At 36.7% G+C, this 21,237-nt stretch overlaps 1 protein-coding gene across 3 annotated transcripts in view; it reads left to right on the top strand.

Moving 5' to 3' along the window:
- The window catches only part of ZC3H6 (zinc finger CCCH-type containing 6), a 63,542-nt gene that overhangs the window by 17,863 nt on the left and 24,442 nt on the right, over positions 1-21,237 (top strand). For 2 of the 3 annotated variants that reach the window (XM_053924052.2, XM_071221524.1), the window contains exons 2-4: positions 2,926-3,106; positions 9,630-9,752; positions 16,269-16,545. In XM_053924052.2, the coding sequence (XP_053780027.1) occupies positions 2,926-3,106; positions 9,630-9,752; positions 16,269-16,545 (581 nt within the window). The remainder of the gene's footprint in view (positions 1-2,925; positions 3,107-9,629; positions 9,753-16,268; positions 16,546-21,237) is intronic. The other variant, XM_053924053.2, reaches the window with a different exon arrangement.

The raw sequence follows: 21,237 nt of genomic DNA on the forward strand, positions 1-21,237 counted from the left end.
GGAGGAGATGCTGAGCACCCATGGGGCTTTTTGTTGCTGTTGGTATTTTAAATTTTACAGTGTAAAATTAGGAAAGCACACAATTCTTAAATGTACAATTTGATGAAGTTTTGCACATATATATATGTATATAGTAATCACCACACAGATAAAATCCATAATATTGGAACTCCCAGAAGGCTCCTTAGTACCCGGTGTTTGTCAGTTACAACCTTTCAAGAGGTCATCACTATTCTGACTTATGTAAGCATGGACTCGTGGTGCCTGTGAATCACATCAAATGGGTCTCTTGTGTCTGGCTTCTTCTCCTCATGATTATATCATGAGATTCATTCATACTGTATATAGCAGTCGTTACGTTTTTTTGCTTTATAGTATTAGATAAGTAAGGCACAATTTATGTATCCATTTACCTGTAAATGGAGATTTAGGTTGTTTGTAATTTTTTCACTATTATGCCTAAAGCTGCTAAGAACATCCTCATACTTGTCTTTTGGTGAATATATGCACTCATTTTTCTTGGGTCATAAAGTTTTACAGTATTATAGAAAGCCTTATTATAGAATGCCAAGCCTTACAAGAAATTTTCAAGTTCACCTGACTGTATATATACCTCTTTGATTCTATAATAGAACTACAAGAAAATAATATTGATTTCACTGTCAGTTTGGGGCAATATCATGGGCCTGTTCTATAACGGCAAGGGTTATGGATGCTATACATTTGGTCATTCCGTAAACAGCAGTGTATCATGTTAGGAGTTAGAGATACAGCTATGAAAGACACTCATATACCCTGCTTCCACCAACCAATGAACAGCTCATTCAAACATAATGTCTGGAGTGCAGTGATAAAGACACGGGAATTATTAGGGGAGTACTTAGGATGGAGCATTTCACCTAAACCTGGGTAGTCAGTGGAGGCATTTTGGAGGAAGTGACATCTAAACTGGGTCCTAAAGATTGAATTGGAATTAGCCAAGTGAAGGAGTGAGGGGTGAGTGTTGAGAGAAGCTGGGCAATGAGATTCTCTAAGGCAACATTTCAGGCTTGGAAAGTAAAGAAATTGAAAGTGCTGTAACTGGGTAAGCAGGGACTCTGATAAAGGGCCTTTTGGCAATATCAAGGAGTTTTGACATCCTCCTCAGGTTAATGATACTGCCTTTTTATCATGGAAAACTTCACCCATAAAGTGAGAATTGTAGTATTAACCCTCTTAGACACTGTAGTTAAGAGTGTTTTCTTCCTAAAGTATTTTAGCTTCACACAATTTTAGCTCAATCCCACTGTCCAGCAATTCCAGCTCATAGCCAGTCTTATTGAGACCACTTCCTCCATCCACAGTGGATTGTTTTGAAGCAAATGTGAGCCATTACATCATCACTGAAGATTTTTAACAGGAGAGTGACATGATTAGTTTTGCATTTTAGAAATCCCACGTTTCTAGTAATTTTAAATAAAATGCACATACCATAGTTTGGGTGCTTCTCATTTGCTTCCAGTCAACATACAGCCATCTGTCTTTCTGTACTATCATCTACTATTTGTAGTAGTTTGCATTTTTCAAACTATATGGAAGCAGGATTAAATGTTAGAATTATTTTATGTATTTATCTTCCCATGTAGATCAGTTGGTGAATTTGCATTTAAAAGTACTATTAACACTTTGGCTTCTATAACTATGAACATGTCATAATCACCGTAAAGGTTTGTTTCTAGGATTCAGTCTCCATAATAGCAAAGATACTGGTATTTGGAAAGTAGAATTAGATTTATGGTTTTACTATGAATATTTTTTTCCAGATTCAAGTTGAGGAATTTACTGTTCTGCTTTTGGTTTTGTTTAGTTAAGGTTTTGTTACTTACCTACCTATTGAAATTTGCTTGTTGAAGTTTACTCTGATGATGCGGATCCGTGTGTTGTGGCTGCAATGGACAAATTCGCACAGACTACTGAGTCCTGTGGAAGAAAAGGGACAGGGAGGCCACTCGCTCAAGGGGAGAGCACCTCTGAGGGCCTCGGCCACTCTCTCAAGAAGAGAGAGACGACCTTTGCCTTGACAGGCTTTTATTGCTTTTCTGGGCACATTACATTGAGGATGGTCCATATTTACTATGCACAGGTTCTCTTTAGGTGGTTATAGAAAACAAAGGAGAAGATGTTTTAAACCTCCTTTGGGAGGTTTAGCATAGATTTTAGGAAGTTACTTTAAAGATATGCAGTAAACTTTGCTGCCTCAATTCAGGGTCAGGGAGTTTTAGCGAAAGCAAATCTTAAAGCAGTCTAGGTACAACGCAGGCCTGATTGCCCACGGTAGAACCTATCCAAGGGTGTGGGTCCTGTGTTCTGGGTCCCGCTCCCCAGTGGCTTTTCTGAGTGGGAACTGGGTCCATGCCACGCAGAACAGTCTCCTATACTCTGATGGTGAGAATTAATATAGATTGCTTTTATCTTAAAACTATATATAGCTGTTATCAGGTCTCTAAGTTAAAAATGCCTTCCTGTAGTTAGAGTGTTTTCTTCCTATTTTAGCTTCACGTTTTTCAAGAATGTTTTAGTGGATGGTCACTATTGCAATACTTTGGGATGGTACTGCATTTATGCATTTATTTTGTCGGAGTCAGTAATCCTAATCTGAGTCAGAGGTTGGCAAACTTTGGCTGCTGAGACTAGTTCATACATTTTTTGAAGGGTTATTTTGGGGAAAAAAAAAAAAGGAAAGAATTTGTCATAGAAACTATAGTGGCCAGCAAATTTAAAATAATTACTTACTATCTGGTCATTTACAGAAAAAGTTTGCCAACCCTGATCTAAGTTAGTATAACTTAAATTCTTATTACATGCTTCTTCTCTTTTGGAAATGTTTCTGTAAGATTTGTTTTAGATTTGACATTTGAAAATTAAAATTTTCATTGTCTTCTACAGAGAAGATGGTGAATTAGAAGATGGTGAAATAGATGATGCAGGATTTGAAGAAACACAAGAACAGGAAACAAAAGAGGATGAGAAGCAGAAAACTGAGAAAGCCTACAGAAAATCAAGGAAAAAACACAAGAAAGAAAGAGAGAAGAAAAAATCGAAAAGGAGAAAACGTGAGAAACATAAGGTTAGTTAGAATCTACCTTTTTTTTGGTAAATTTTTATGAAATATAAAATACTGAAGATTAGAAAGTATAATTCATTGCCTATTTTCTAATAAAACATGGATTATATCTTTATGTGATTAATACATTTTGAACATGAATATTATATGAATTACTTTAAAGATTTAAAAAATAAGGTAGCTTTTAATGCAAATTAAAATACATCTTTTTAATTGATGGAAGTTTGTAGGACGCTGAAGTTTAAGAAAAGAAAGTTTCAGTCTCTGCAGATACAGATTAACAACCCTGGCATTGTCCATTCTTTTATTGATTTTTTCACATGTATCACATGCTTGCTGTGGAAGTCTCGGTGCTGTACACTTGGGGTTACAGTAATAGGTGAAGAGGTCTCTGTTCTTTTAGAGATTACATTGAAGAAGGGAAGGAGAGAGGCAGTGAACCGAAGAAAAACATGCTATCAAGAAACCAGTAGAGTGCTGAATAGATATGAATTGGAGTGGAGAAGGGAAACCTATTCTGACAATGAACTTAGAGGAGTGATGTAGTTTTTGAAATTCCCTGAATTTCTCCCATAAAAACAACGCAATTAGGATAGCAAAATCAAATACTCATTGGCAACATCTACAAAAAAATGAAGTAACAAGTTATCCCCACAAATGTCAAAAATACCAATGTGTAAGACTAAACTACAAACAACAACTGCATAATGAAGCAGAGGAAAGGTAAAGGAACCTTCAGAAAACAAACTGCCAACAGGTGTTCCACTCAAGTGGCGGTGTCCCCAGTGAACATGGAAAGCCTGTGGGTCAAACTGGGAACAGCAACAGAAGCTGAGAAGGGCTTTTGTAGTCCTATTTCACATGTGAACGTAAGAGGACCACAGAAAATTGAATGGTACTGGAATGGTCTGAGCCTGTTGAGCTCTTAATACTCATTAACTCAATCTTTTTCCTGGGGCAGTCCCACACTAAGGAAGTGACTACTGGGAGTAGAATCTATACTGAGAGGACAAGCACACAGGGCCGAGGAAAGAAATGGGGGAAGCATATTTCAGAAGATACACAGCTATATTTTTTAGTACTTCATGCTAACATCAGAAGAAAGAACCCTAGAGAAGTGAAGCCAGGAAAGCCTTCTGGCTCATTCCTCCTTTTACACCTGAGCAACAAGATAACGACCATGATTATGTTCCATATAAGTTATTATTATAAAAAGAAAATAATAGTCTTCCAGAAAAGAAAGAATGTCCACAAAACATATAAAAAACTTAATCTAATATTTCAAAATGTTTTTAAAAATCTTAAAAACAATACAAATGATAATCAAACAGCATAAATAGAATTTGGGGAAAATGTCACTTGGTCATCTAGGAAAAATGATGAAGTCCCTTATTAAAAAAAGAAAACCAGATTTATATAAAAAGTTTTGATATCAACCTTGTATGCCAGGAGATAATGTAAGCAAAATATTTTTATATCCAACTGAATACCAACCTTCAAATAGAAAGTCTTCAGAAAATCTTACAGAACTCAGGAAATATTATCATGAGCCTTCCTATAGAATCTACTAGAGAACAAGTTTAGAAAACCAAAATGACTGGGTGAGAAACTGAGCGTGATCTACACACACACATATTTTACTTGTAAAACTAGGACTAAATGGACACAAAGGGGCAGGATGCTATGCATCAGAACATTGCAACTGTCAGAATGTCGGGAAAAGCAGAAGAGTACATGGTAAGCAGGATAAGCTTATTGATTGCCTTATAGACATTAGCTGAGAATAAAAGGATATACTTCAAATTATTATCTGAGGAATGAAAAAGAGAAAGCAGAAGAAGGGGTTACTGCTTAATTTCAATATTGGTTCTGTTTGTAAACAAACAGTATGTGAAGAAGGGACTGTGACTCAGGTTAATGGAAAATGGCAGTATAAGGGAAATAGTTCATGCATAATAATTCTCTTAAAACTTAAACATTATTAGGTTACCAGACATTTGACCTAAGGAGTATATTATGAAATGAAGAGGGGGAAACTTATGAATGAAGCAAATTTGAGTGAAGAAAAAGCATAATTAGGAGAAAGGAACCTAGAAAAGCCAGCAGTTTTCACCAAGGGCTAAAAATCTTGCCTTCTCCTCTGGAGAAGTAAACCTAAGTGGGGAATGCATAACAAGGATTAGAGGGTGATTGCTTTACAGTGTGCCTCTTCTTACGTGGACTTCTGCTTGCAGCTGGCGGGAAGCCTAGCATTCTGTCCCTGTCCACATTCCCAGCTTATCCTCTCACGGATGTCTTTGTTGCAACAAGCACCCTAGTGGCTTTTAAGTGCTTGACCCCTGCCTGAGGGTGCGGCAATTTCTTGAGAGGGAGAGAGCAAGACCTTCACCTGGCAAATGTAACATTCCCCCTCCTTGCAGGTCCTGGTAGGGGGTATTTGGATGTAAATTGAAGTGCTAGAAAAAAGAAAGGTGCTGTGAGAAGCAACCAGGGGAGAAATACTAGAAGCCACCTGGGGGAGAGATGCTGCAAGCTTATAACAGGCCTATGATCTAAACTGACTTTTCTTCTGGCTGGTATAGAATCAGAAAAGGCTAAGGAATCCATGTGGTGGGTGATGGGAGTTCCCTATGAGGCCTCTGCACGTTTTAGGGATTGACCCCAGATACCTCCGTGAGGCTCCCAGTCACACAGGGACAGCCAAGGATTTGGGCCGGAGGGAGGAAGTGCCTCTTTTGTCTTTGGAACCAGAGCAGAACTGAGCACTCATTCCAGATTCCATTGTTTCTACCTCCAAACACAGGCCTAGCATGTTTGAATGCCCTACCACCACAGCACAGCATCTCCTTTACCCCACAGGTGAGAAACTATACTCACAGTGTCCCAAATGGCTGGAGACAAAAGGGTGAAATCCGAGTGACTGCACCAATTAAATGTCACAGAGAAACTCCCAGAAACTCCATTCTTCTTACTGATGCAGTAGAGAATTACAGATCAGCGAGCCTACTAGTGTGTAAGCAAAGTTTATTAGTGCTAAGTTCTAATGGGAAAGCAAAAACAAGGGTGACAAAAGCAGGGTTGCCAGTGGCTTGGTGCCAGCACCCAGGTGGCCATAAAAAGAGGACTCTTTGTTCTGAGGACTTACACAGTTGGTGGGATGGGGTTGAGTGAGTTACATATTGATTGACAGGTAAAGGTGGTGCCAGCTCTGCCCCCCCCAAGAGGTAATTACCCAAACATAGGTATGTGTGGAGGGGGTCTGTTAGCCCAAATTCTTGTCTTGCTTCAGACTCTATTTGTTCATACATAATAAGTCTCTTAAACACAAATCTTTCTAAATACCAAAAGATATACCCCCCAACAATGCAAAATCCAACTCTGAACTATGCACAAAGGAAAGATTTTAAAAATGGGTAAAGCTATACAGGCAAATAGAAAGAAAGAGAAGGTAGAAGTCGCAGTGTTGATATATGAAAAAGTCAAGTTTAGGTCAAAAAGGCATTGAAAGAAACAAAGAAGGGCATTTTATAAGGTTAGTAGTTACAACTTATAGTGAAGGTATTAATATTTCACATCACCCAAAACACAGACCTTCATATAGCAGGGACTATAAGAGCTACGAGAAGAAATAGACAGGAAGGGGCATACTAATAACAGGAGATATACCAGTATACCTCTCTTAACCCAAAACAATTAACCAGGTAGATGAAAAGGTGGTAAGGATATTAAAGAAATACAATAAATATATAGTAAGCTGTATATCCTGAGGATATACTTTCTTGGCAAGTACATCCAAACGAACCATAATTTAGGCCACAAAGAAAACTCCAGTTAATTCGATAGAGTAGAAATAGCACAAAGATAAATATAAAACCACAATGTGATAAAACTAGAGATTAGTAACAAAGTCAAGAAAGAAAAATGCCTTTCTGTTTTATAATTTCAATACTTATCATACTTTCCATATAGAAAACTGGGGAAACATTAAAACTACAGAATTTCTTGAAAATGATGATGATAAAATCTTGACATCCTAAGTGTTATTGGAGTATAGCTAAAGTGATTACCAGAAAAAATCATAGAACTACAGTATTAAAAGCTAGAAACAACAAAGAGAAATAGGGATGTAATAACATTACAAGCAGAACTGAAAAAATTAGAATGAAAAGTCGTTAAAAAAAATCAACAACTTACACGAACCATTGGCCAAACTAATAGAAAAAGGAAAAGCAAAAATAAAATTAGATATTTTGAGGGTAGAACTTTTGAAACCTTTAATTTATCTTCCCTCGTAGATGGATACTTTCAACATTTTGCTTCAAAATCTTAACCAGATCACCTAGTTCATTAGACACATTTTCTGCTTTCACATTCCTGAATGTAACATTGTTGCTAATTTTTCTGCCACTACATAACATGGATCTCCCTTCTTCCATTTTTAGTAAACTTGAAAGCAAGGGTCTCCCTTCTTCCAATTTTGGTAAGATATTTCTTTCTTTCCTTTAAGTTGCCACACACTCTAATTTTGCTAACAATCATTCAAGACAGTTCAGGCTTTCACTAATTAATGCTTCTTTGAGTCCTTCCAGTCTATATCCACTTCCTGGTTCCCAAACCACTGCTACCTTTTACAATAGGTACTTGTTATGGAAGCACAGCCTTCCAGGACAACACAGTCATTAGTAAATGCAGCTGCAACAACTTATTATACCTCAATTTAGAAGTTTAAACCAACAAAAATTTCTCTCCCTCTCTCTGTGGGTCAGGAATGTACGTGAAACATAACTAGGTAGCTCTAGCTCAGCAGTTCTCCTGAGGCTGCAATAATCTCCAGGCTCAACTGCAGCAGGATACTCTTCCAAGTTCACTCTCTCAGCTCCTTACCATGTGGACCCTCTGCAGGCTGCCTCAGTGTCCTCATGGTCTTAACTGGCTTCCTCCCAAGCCAGTGCACTGACAATGAGAGTGAGCAGCAGAGCCCCCATGATGACAGCTACAGTCTTTTTATACCCTGATCTCAGAGGCACATGCCATCACTTCTGACATTCTATTTGCTAGACAGGAGTTTCTAAGTCTAGCCTGCACTCAAGGGGAGAGGAATTAATCCCCACCCCTTGAAGGTAGGAGGAATAATGAATTTATGGACTTACCTTTGAAATTACCATACAGAAATATATAGGAGCAGCCAAACAAGAATAATATGTGGGGTGACCCTAACATATAATGGCACAGGAAAGCCTCAGTTATTAAAGCAGTGTGATACTGGTGCATGGAAAACACACCAACAGAGCAGGAAACAAACTTAGATATAGACCGAATGCCTGTGGAAAATTAGTATATGAAAGAGGGGCATCTCAAACCTGTGTGTAAAGATGAACTGAAGTTTCAGAGACAAGAAGCACAAATTCCCTACTGGGAGTATGAGAAGGCTCCATTTCTACTGAACCCACAAATTCTACCAATTGGTTCCAAGTATACACCACGTTTGAATTTGCATGTGAAAGCAATTCTTGCACAGAAAGCAAATAACACGGCCTAATGAAGAGGGTACATTCTAGCATTTATTTTGCTGTCAGAAAGTTTGTAGGTTTTGTTAGAAACATAATAGGACATCATACCAGTTCAATGCACTGATTTCTTGCTTGCAACCCAGGCCTCTCTCTTACTGGCTGCCCTTTGCTCCAGGCTAAAAAGTTATGTAATCTCAGGTAGGAAGGCTCAACTTCTCAATACTTTATCCCAGGATACTGTGACTAGTCCCAGACCCTTTTGCCCTAAGGTTAGCTTTATTAAACTTTCTCCCTATAAGATTTGTTAATTAATTTGTCTGTAAACTCTCTAGCCTGAAATAACCAGATAATACATACTAATTTATTGGCTAGTGTTATGGTAAATACATTGATTAAAGAAGAAAAATATATTAATTCTACAGAGAGCTTTGATTTTATTTGGTGAGATTAGGTACATTGATCATAGCCATAAAAAAATTATCAAATGAAAACTATGTAATAAAGTGTAGTGTACAGATGAAGTTAGACATTTGACAATGTGCTAATTGTACAGTTGAAATAACATAAAAGACACTGAGGAAAGGTAGGTAGGAGTAAGGATTAGAGTTGATATTAAAAAAATGGAATTTGTAAAGAAAAAAAGAAAGAAAATGTTCCAGTGTTGGGAAATATCATGAACGGAGGCTGCAGGAATGTTTCATATATGAAAGACCTCGTGGAGACTGAATAGGTGTAGAAATGTTCTCATCTTGTTTTATTTTTTAATTATGTATTATTGATTATGCTGTTACAGTTTCCCAATTTTCCCCCCTTTGGCCCCCTCTAACCCCCACTCTCTCAGGCCAACCCCACACTATTGTTCATGTCCCTGGGTCATGCGTAGGTTCTTTAGCTACTCCATTTCCTATGCTGTACTTCACACCCCCATGGCTATTCTGTAATATACCGTAATAAAAAATATAAAAATCAATATTCTTCTCTTTGCAAAGGTAACATTTGTTTTCTCCTTCTTTTAGCATAATTCTCCATCTAGTGATGACAGTTCAGACTACAGCCTTGATTCAGATGTCGAACATGCAGAAAGTTCCCACAAAAAAAGAACTGGTTTCTACAGGGATTATGACATCACATTTTCTCAGGTATTACCTTTTTTATCATAATAAAGTATACATAACATAAAGTTTACCATCTTAACCATTCTTAAATATAGTTCAGTAGCATTAAATAGATTCACAATGTTGTGCACCCATCATCACTATCCATTTCCGGAACTTCTTCATCATCCCAAACAGAAACTGTGTTCCCACTAAGCAATAAAACCTCATTCCCCCTCCCCTAACCCCATGTAACTACTGTTGTACTTTGTCTCTCTGAACTTGCACACTGTAGGTCCCTCATAAAGGTGGAATCATATGGTATTTGTCCTTTTGTATCTGGCTTATTGTGCTTATAATTTTTTCAAGATTCATCCATGTTGTAGTGTATCATGTGTCAGAATTTTTTTCCTTTTAAGGATGAATAATATTCCATTGTATGCATATATCACATTTTTAAAAAGATTTCATTTATTTTTTAGAGAGGGGAAGGGAGTGAGAAAGAGGGAGGGAAACATCAATGTGTGGTTGCCTCTCACGCTCCCTCCTGAGGACCTGGCCCACAACCCAGGCATGTGCCCTAGACTGGGAATCAAACTGGTGACCCTTTGCTTCCCAGGCCAGCACTCAACCACTGAGCCACACCAGCCAGGGCCATATATCACATTTTGTTTAAGATTTTTATAGAATTTGTTTTTAGAGAAAGGGGAAGGGAGGGAGAACAAGAGGGAGAGAAACATCCATCGGTTGCTTCTGACACCCTCCCAACCTCAGGCCTGACCCACAACCCAGGCATGTGGCCTGACAAGAATCAAACTAGTGATCTTTCACCTTGCTGGTCAACGTCCAGCCCATGGAGCCATACCAGTCAGCACTACCACACTTCGTTTATTCATTCCTCTGTCGATGGACACTTGGGTTGCTTCTACCTTTTGGCTGTTGTGAGTAAAGCTCACAACATGGGGGTATGTTCATAGCCATGGAATTTCTGGATTAGTTGGTAATTCCATGTTTAACTTTCTGAGGAACCACCATACTGTTTCCCACAAAGGCTTCATCATTTTACATTCCCACCAACAATGTGTGAAGATTTCTGATTTTATACATCCTTGTCAAATGGTATTTTCTATGGGATTTTTAAAATAATAGTCTTCCTAATGTGTATGAAATTGTATTCATTGTGGTTTTGAGGTACTGCTTTTTAAAAAAGTAAAAATCAAGCTTTCAGTTCTATTCTTTGCTTTCTGATATTTTGAAAAAAATATTTTATAAGTTATATGCTTTAATACATCATGTATTAGTGTGTTTGGTCTGCCATAAGAAAATACTGCAGACCAGGTGGATTAAACAACAGAAATTTATTTTCTCATAGTCTGGAGACTGGAAGTCCAAGATCAAGGTGACAGCAGGGTGGTTTCCTTGAAGATAAGGGAAAGAACTGTTTAGGCCTTTCTTTTTGGCCTGTAGAGATGGCCACCTTCTTGCTACTGTGCCCTCACATGGTCATCCCTCTGTGCAGCACGCACCCCTAGTGTGTCTCTCTGCATGTGCACGTTTCTTCTTACAGGGACACTAGTCATACCAGATCAGGGCCCACCCTAACAGCCTTAATCACCACTTTATTTATTTATTTATTTTGCTTGCAGATTTCTTTTAATTATGGTGAAAAACACATAACATAAATTTACCATCTTAACCATTTTTAAGTGTCAAGTTCAATAGTGTTAAGTACTTTCACATTGTTGCACGGCCAGTCTTCAGAACTTTCTTATCTCGCAAAACTGAAACTCTGTACTCATTGACAACTCCCCGTTAACAAGTTGTTTTTAAAATCAAGTTTGTGTATTGCTTAATGAAATAAATAGTACTTTAAAAATTAAGCATGTTGAAGAAAGAAATGGAGGAGGACACAAATAAATGGAAGAATATAATGTGTTTATGGATTGGAAGGATTAGTATAGTCAAAATATCTTTACTGAAGAAATATACATATTCAGTGCAATCCCTATGAAAATACCAATGAGAGTCTTCTTTTTCTTTTAAACTTTTTTTTTATTGTTGTTCAAGTATAGTCGTCTCCATTTCCCCCCCACCCCAGCCATCCCCACTTCCTACTCTTGCTTGTTCCTATCCCCCTTTTGGTTTTGTCCATGTGTTCTTTATAGATGTTCCTGAAAACCCTTCCCCCTTGCTCCCCCATTATCAGCTCCCACCTCCCCTCTGGTTACTGTCGGTTTGTTCTTAATTTCAATGTCTCTGGCTATATTTTGCTTGCTTGTTTGTTTTGTTGCTTAATCACCACTTTAAAGTCCTGATCTATAAATACATTGTGAGGTACTAGAGGTTAAGACTTCAACATTTAAATTTTGTGACATATACCTCTTTAAATTGAAAAATTATTTGAAGTGTTTTCAACACAAAACATTTTAAGGCAATGTGATAAACTTTATATCTTTCTTAAGTATGTTGCACTGTATGAACAAAATCTTCAGTATAAAAATCATTTGTGCTAGAAAGATTCCCAGGAGCACTGGAGAATGTTCAGGTCATTGTGCTGCTATCTGAAAATCCCCAGACATTCTGAGGTCTGGGTTCTGCCAATCTGTCAATACGCTTGTGTGTAAATGCTGTATTCTTTCATGTAGTTTGGTTTTCCAATCTCTTGTGAGCTTAGAAACCACATTGTTATGTCCGTTTGAGTGCTTTCTGTTGCCTTCTGTTTCTCTACACCCATCTTTAGAGTTGAGGTTGCTCAGTGATGGTTGAATAAATAGGTTTTAATAAAATGTCTTTTTTTAAACTTTGAAAAGAATTCTAGTTAATAATTTTATGTAGTTAGGTACATATAAGAATATATATTTTTATATATATACATACATATCAATGTATCTACGATTCTGAAGTGAATGATGCTGCCATTTCTCAAAACATTTGAACAATTATTTATTAGAATTATTTACTGCTAATGACAAAATTTTTAAATTAGTGCTATTTCAGCAAACACTGATGTGTGGTATACCTAAATTTCACCATTTACACTTGGATTTATTTTTTAGAAATAGTCAAAAGTCATTTGTGAACTCTTCCAATGAATGAAGAATGCTCAGGATGGGCATTACTATTTCAGAAAATATCAAGTAATGAGATTTATAAGCTCTTGATTCATAAGCTGTCACTAAAAGTAATTTCAAAAGAGGAGATACAGAATATTTAAGACAGTGGCAGAAGTACTGTAATAAGTACATAGCCTTCTTTGGAGGCCACTGTGAAGGACAGTTAGTATGTACAAACAACAGGGCATTTGTTTTAAGTGACGCATATTTTCTTAAACAGTATGGTTATTGTCATATATTGACTATTATATATCCCTACAGATTCAGTGTAATTGTTTTTGTTTCAAGAACTCAGTTAAAGAAATTAAGAAAAAGGGTGATGGTTTATATGTACCCACATTTCATTTCCAGTGTTCTTCTGAGTTTAAATCATTTCTTATGGTGTGGGTTTGCTGTCAGTAAATTCTCTCAGCTTTTATTTATTGGGAAATTGTTTATTTTACTCTCATTTTTAGTAATTTTTTTATTTTGTCATAAGAATTTAGAGAAAAGTGGCCAGAATGGCACCCCTGTGTGTCTCTCACCCAGATTTCCTGTTATTAACCTTTTACTGCACATGTGTTGCTTTATCCTTCATCTCTCTCTTCTCTTCAGAGGATCTAACTTACCTTTAAACTCATCTCTTAGGTTCTTCATTTCAGTATTTGTATTTTTCACATCTAGAGATTTATTTGATTCATTTTCAGATCTTCAGAGTAATTTTTGTAGTGTCAATTTACCTTCTAAAATTCTCATATTTTGGTTGTAAATAGCAAGCACAGATATTTTAAAACTTATGTCACATAAATTCCAACGTATGGACTCTGTACTTCTTTTACCTGTTGCTTTTGTGGTTCTTTTTTATGGGGTCTTGTCTTATATGCCTGGGTTTTTATTTGTTTTTGTATTGTGTACAGTACATTTTATAGAAATAACTTGAGGCCGAGGATGATGGTCATGTCCTCCAGAGAGGATTTTCACTTGCTTTTTCTAGATTCCTGCTGACCCATACACACTTTATTCCATTGTCAGGATTTGAGAGTTTTCTGGGCCACCTAATGACTTAAGGTTGAACTGCAGCCTCTTGAGTCACATTTTGAGATTCTCCCAAATTTGGCAGGTGGGGGGTTGTTGCTAAGGCTTCTCTTTTTTCCAGACTGTGACTCCCTTTTAGTTCCTATAGATCAGAATTGCTGTTGGGCCTTACAACTGATTTTTCATGATGGGCTGATGCTCTCAGAGCAAAAACAGCTATAAATGCTGGTCACTTAGGGATTTTCATCTGCTCCATGGATAATAGTCCAGTAATCCTTCACTAATTGTTAGCTCTCTGATAGCTACAGTGGACTTGAAAAAAAACATTTTGTCTATCTTTTCTATGTTTTTTAGGAAGAAGACAGCTCTAAATTAATTACCTACTCTGCCATTAGGAAAAGAGAAAGTTCTGTACTATTTCCTCCACATGTGTTTTAGAGTTGACCCACTAAGATTAGAAAATATCCTAAGTACATCCTAAAAACCCCATTTTCTTAAAAAACAGGTATCTACTATACAACTTCTACAAAATTACAAGCCAAAAATAGAATATAGTATTAATATTAGAGGACTCAATATAGCTTCCCTTTTCCTTATCTTTGTCCAGAGCCTCCTGGTCCCTCATTTCATATTCACAGCGATTGCATGGGGCGGGATCCTGGTTGGCAGAAACAGGACATTCTAGCAGTGTAGATGGCCTAATAATCAGTCAGTACAGTGGTTGGAGAAACTATATCCTGTAGTAGAATTTATAGTCTTTTTCATTTCTTTTATCTTTTTTCAAGGGGGCTTTAAAAAACACTTGCCAGGACCTTGCTTGTGAGTGTGTTTTGGTCATTCAGATGGTAAACATGTATAGCATAAGTAGACTTTCTGCCGGATCACTAATGGGGCTGCTTTGTAGTCAGTGTGGGTGGCTCTCTGACCCTCAGGAAGCCACATTAGAAGTCTTCCACTGTGCAGGGAGCCCTGGGATGGGGTGTTTGCATCATTCAAGGGCTTTTAGGAATGTTTGCAGTTGAGAAAACTAGGGAGGAGATAAACTGAAAGCTAGGGATAATTCTATTTTAAAAACAAGGAATATGAAGATTATTTTTGTAAAGGCTATGAAAAAAATCAAATAATTGAATTAATATTAAGAAAAAGGATTTTGTGACAAACATCTATAATCTCTAGAGAAAAATTCATACCCATTAATAGTAATTTTTAGTCATAAAGCATTGAAGTATATCATTAAAGTATCAATGTAATTACATTTCTATAAAAGAAAATATAGGTACTACTCAACTAATTAAGCTTTAACTTAATTTAAGCAATTATTTTTTGTTTTATTGACTTTTTTAGAAATATCACAAGTACTGCCTTTTGTCTATAATTTTGATTCCTTCTCTGAATTTCTGAAGTGGTAGACTGAGAACAGTTTATAAATTTTAAAAATACTGTTTAAAACAAGTGAAAAATTAATACAGTATCTTCAAAACTTTAATGAGCTTATTGATTTTCTTGACTGTATTAGTTACATATTTTCTCTACTGAAAAGAACTTAGTATTTCTCTGCATTTTATTAAGAACACATAGTCTCATGTTGGTATTCTGCCATGGCAGTATTTTTATATCACATTTAAAATGTACTAAGCTGAAGATGAATCACAGTCTGGGTTTCTTTGGATTCTCAAGTTATAATTATATGCAGTTTTTTTCTTTCATAAAAAATTGACAGAAGGTATGACAACTGATAAAAATGTTTTAGTGAATAGAGATAGACTTGAATACTGTCATTAAATAAACTTCTAGGACTGAAGTATGTTTTTTGCTTTCATATGCCTTAGTAAAGAAGCCATAAAGTTAATAAGGTATATTATAATAAAAAGTTTCTAAATACTACATGTCTTTCCTTTCTAGTGAAATATCTATTTTTCATATTAGACCTCAGAATAAACATTTCCTTTTTATAAAATTTTTGAAACATACATTTTTTATTAAGTATAATATGCTTAAATGTGTAAATGGGAATTTTTTAATGTTAGGAGACTATATGTATTTTCTACCCTTTCCCCAAGCTCTTTTACTAAATTTTCCTTATTTTCAGAAAGACCTTTTCTGTTTTGGGGGAAGGAATTCATGTATGATGATGTGGATTTTTAAGTATCCTGTATGTACAAATGTTGAGACATGGGACGTGGAAAGCAAAAAGTGAACAAAACATACCAGCAAGGATCTTTGAACATTATGAAATTAGAATATCAGAGTAGCATTTACTTTTTGAACTTAGTTTTAAATAGTGTTCTAGATCAGTACTAACCAGGAGGCAAAACTAATAACTATCTCCTTCTTTCTCCCAATTTTCAATGGGGGGGCGGGGAAGATGTCATATGTTAATCAATTCCTGTATGTAACTGAAAAATCCTAATAGTAATTGTCCATTTTCATTTAGCATGGATATATATCTGGAAGCTACATGACATCAAGGAAGAGTCAACATAACAAGAAATTTAAAAGTAAAGAATATGGTGAGTACAGCACCTACAGTGATGACAACTTCGGTAACTACAGTGATGACAACTTCGGTAATTACAGTCAGGAAATGGAGGAAGACTTTGCCAGTCAGCTGAAACAATACAGACAAGCTAAGGAACCCTCCAATATTGCGTTAGGATCATCATTTTCTAAAGAACCAGGGAAAAAACAAAGAATGAAAGGAATTCAGCAAGGTAAGTTTGAAATTGTCAATCTGTTTTGGAATATGAGAACCCTATTAAAACAGGCAGCTGTGGAATGAAAACTTAAGCCCTTTAAGGGCTAACTCCTTAGTCCTTTCTCAAGATCAACTTACTTATTCTTGTGGTTCCTGAATTTTTATTTGTTTTGTAGACCCTGAGGACGAAAATCTACAAATATTTTGATCTATATATCTTAATATTTGAATTAGAAATATATTCTAACATTTTAAAAGTATATAAAAGTGTAAAACAATTTTCTTGTTGTTTTCCCCTTCCCTTCTGTATGATACAGTATACAGATAAAAAATAACCTACCTTTTCTTGTTATCTCTGTTGCTCTGTGTATTACTTTATATATTTTAGACCTGTAAGGACAGAGTTCTGGGAAGCTATTCTTTTGTTAGGCTTTACGATATGGTGGTCACCTTTGCTATGCAAGTGTACTTAGGACTATGGACGTCCTTCAAGATTGGAAATAAGAACATAATCTAAATAAATTTCTCTAGTCATCACCTATTTACCTGCTATATTGATAACACATGGTCTCTGGAAAATCAGGGCAAGTTGCCATAGAAACTGTGGGTCACATAAGGGTCATCAAGCTTAAGAAATGTCCAGTCAGTGTGTCTTAACTCAAGAAAACTGGAGCAAGATGAGGCTGAAGTTTAATAGTGGGCACCCAAATCCTGTATACCCATCATGTAATTATCGTTGAGAAAAAGAGTCCATTTTAAGTAAATTTGCTTATTTCTATGGCTTTTCATTTCCTAGCAAATCCTTTGAAAAGTAGGAAGCTAGGCTTTGCTGAACTAAAGAGAAATGAATTTGTTTATGCATCTGCTATTGTAGTTATACTTCTATTGCTGGAGTCAAACAGTGGTGTGAAGATAGCTCCACATGGGAATAGCAGAAATGTGGAAGCCTCTTCATCCTTTCCCATTGGGATTTTTCCTTCAAGCTCTTTCTATTTTTGCTGTTAAAGAACTGAGTGCTGAATTTTATTTTTGACATTTATTTCCCCCAGATTATGCAAGTAATATATGGTCAAATGCAAAAAACTTTTTCTATGTGTAGAAAGGATAACCCATCAAAGATCAAAGATAAAATAATTTTAATAACTACATCCAGAGATAATAACTTCAACATTTTTGGTATACATTCTTTCAGAATTTTTCTGGCAATTATTTTAAACAAAAAATTACTCATACTGTGGTAATTTGGTTTTTTACTTTAACTTTGAACTGTATCTCAGTCATTCTTATGTTAACAGTAGCTTTTAATGCCTGCATTCTGTTCAGTTAAGTAGATATATCATAATTTATCTAATAATTGATTAGGTTTGTTTGATAGTGCTGCATTTTGCTGTGTGCACACCCATGTTTTTAGCCCAAACTTTCAGGAAGAAAATCTTTTAATTTTTTAATTCAATTTATTTATTTATTGAAATTTAGATACTTGTTTTTTGTATTATAAAGGAAGTTTAGCATTTATTTTTGTACGTATTATGGTACAACAAATTTTATGTGACAGATAATTACAAAACACAAGAACACATACAAGGTACAAGAAATGTTATGCATCACTAACAAATTTACAATATTTACGCATCATAGAAGGCCAAGAACTCTTCATCACTGTCAATATCAGAAGTATCGTCATCTTCAATTTCTGCATTACCAATGTTTTCTGAAGAGTCACTTTTCTCATCCCAGTAAATTTCACTGTCCTCATTTTCACCCATAGCATTGCTGATGCCACATTTTTTAAACAGTTTCACAACCGCTTCCTTCCTGACACCATTCCAGGATCTCAGGATCCAGTCACAAACCTGGGCGACAGATGCTTTCCTGATCCTGCCTGTAGGCATCAACGCATTATCAGCTGACTGCAGCCACCACTTCCACTCTTCTTCACTAGGGCCTTGAAGGGCATCCAGAGGTTGCAGTTCACTAGTCAGCCCACCAGGCATCACTGAAAGTTGGGTTTTCAAGTCCGCTGAGATTGCTTTTGCACTTTGTGTAACACGGCTTTGAAGTGATCAAAAGCAAGTGATCAAAGCTGGTTTCTTAAGTAATTCTCCAGGCCTTCATGACCAGACTTTGTTAAACCAGATTTTCACGCCTTCTGTGTTCATCCATCCTTTTTCATGCACATGTACAATAACTCCACTTGGAATCTTTTCTTTTGGAAACATTATTCTTTTAAAGATGATCATAGTTGGTAGCTTTGTTCCATCTGCACGACAGGCTTGAACCACAGTGAAATGTTTTTTCTCCTGACCACTTGTTTTAACAGCCATAGTCTTTGCTCCTTTGATGTCCACAGTTCTGTTGGATGCACACCAAATGTGAGTGGGACCTCATCCATGGTGGCGATCTGGGACAGCTCAAAGTTGTGAGTCCTTTGAAGACTGGTCACATAAGAATGAAATTCCAAAACTTGATTCTCATAGGCTGCTGGAAGTTTGGGGGCAAGTTTCATTCATGCCCTCAGGCGCAAACCTACTCTCTTTATAAAGTTAAAGCACCATTTAGGTGTCCCTGAGAGATCATCAATGTTTTTTCTCATGCAGTCCTTTTACCTTCTTGTACCATCTTGGTCGAAACAGAGATCCCATTTTGACGGTGCTCCCGAATCCTGGTCTTTGCCTCCTGTCCCACTTCCAGCCACTTTGTAGGTTTCCCTCGCCTTGCCTTCTTCTGATCTGGCATCTGAAGGAGCTTTTCTTCCTGTTGCCTCACAATCTGATGATACTCCCTGTGGGAGGAGGTCCAACGTGTCTCTCAGCAGTCCTGCTGCCATACTTTTTAGCATATTTAATGACTTTTAGCCTAAGGCTTGCAGTGTATGAGAACTGTTTTGACATTTTCCAAGGGATTTTCCAATAATTTCTCCCACTTAAAGTGTGTGAAGAGAAAAGCTGCACTGTTCACCCTATGGTAACAAAGTCAGCATCACCTATCTTATCGAGTGCATGACAGTCGGCATCATCTGTCTTACTCTGTGGACAACAACATGTTGCTCTTTGTTTCATTTCGTTGAGTCTTTGGCTGAAACCGCTTTCATTGCAAATTTGTCATAAGTTCACCCAAACTGGTTATCGAATTCCAGGGTATTATTTTGCATACAGATATTGTTACTGCTTTCTAGAATTATACTTTTAATGCATAAGCATAAATAAAAGAATTAAAATTATTTGAATAGATAGAAATTAGTACTACCCATGTATAATGTGCATCCTTCTTTTTCCCTCAAAAATTTGGGCAAAAAGTGCACATTATACATGGAAAAATACAGTAATTATTTGAGATTTAAGTTGCTCTCAGCTTTTTAAAATTCTGTGATTAACCTTGCATATTTATACATATCTCAAAAAACATCTTGGCAAACATTTTTCTTTTTTAAAAAAATATATTTATTGATTATGCTATTACAATTGTCCTATTTCCCCCCTTCATTCCACTCCATCCTGCCCAACCCCTCCCTCCCACATTCCCCCCTATAGTCCATGGGGCATACATATAGGTTCTTTGACTACTACATTTCCTATACTATTCTTACCCTCCCCTTGTCTATTTTCCACCTATCATTTATGCTACTTATTCTCTGTACCTTTCCCCCCTCTCTCCCCCTCCCACTCACCTATTAATAATCCTCCATGTGATCTTCATTTCTGTGGTTCTGTTCCTTTTCTAGTTGTTTGCTTAGTTTGCTTTTGTTTTTGTTTTAGGTGTGGTTGTTAATAACTGAGTTTGCTGACATTTTTACTGTTCCTATTTTTTATCTTCTTTTTCTTAGATAAGTCCCTTAAATATTTTGTATAATAAGGACTTGGTGATGATGAACTCCTTTAACTTGACCTTATCTGAGAAGCACTTTATCTGCCCTTCCATTCTTAATGATAGCTTTGCTGGATAGAGCAATCTTGGATGGAGGTCCTTGCCTTTCATGACTTAGAATACTTCTTTCCAGCCCCTTCTTGCCTGCAAGGTCTCTTTTCAGAAATCAGCTGATAGCCTTATGGGAACTCCTTTGTAGGTAACTGTGACCTTTTCTCTTGCTGCTTCTAAGATTCTCTCCTCCTCTTTAATCTTGGGTAATGTAATTATGGTGTGCCTTGGTGTGTTCCTCCTTGGGTCCAGCTTCTTTGGGACTCTCTGAGCTTCCTGGACTTCCTGGAAGTCTATTTCCTTTGCCAGACTGGGGAAGTTCTCCTTCATTATTTGTTCAAATAAGTTTTCAATTTTTTGTTCTTCCTCTTCTCCTTCTGGCACCCCTATAATTCGGATATTGGAACATTTCAAGATGTCTTGGAGGTTCCTAAGCCTCTCCTCATTTTTCCAAGTTCTTGTTTCTTCATTCTTTTCTGGTTGGATGTTTCTTTCTTCCTTCTGGTCCACACCGTTGATTTGAGTCCCAGTTTCCTTCGCATCACTATTGGTTCCCTGTACATTTGCCTTTGTTTCTCTTAGCATAGGCTTCATTTTTTCATCTCATTTGCGACCAAATTCAGCCAGTTCTGTGAGCATCCTGATTACCAGTGTTTTTGAACTGTGCATCTGATAGGTTGGCTATCTCTTCATTGCTTAGTTGTATTATTTCTGGAGCTTTGATCTGTTCTTTCATTTGGGCCATTTTTTTGGCCTTGGCACACCTGTTATGTAAAGGGGCGGAGCCTTAGGT

The sequence above is a fragment of the Desmodus rotundus genome, chromosome 5 (genome assembly GCF_022682495.2).
Source record: "Desmodus rotundus isolate HL8 chromosome 5, HLdesRot8A.1, whole genome shotgun sequence".
In the NCBI taxonomy this organism is placed as follows: Eukaryota; Metazoa; Chordata; class Mammalia; order Chiroptera; family Phyllostomidae; genus Desmodus; species Desmodus rotundus.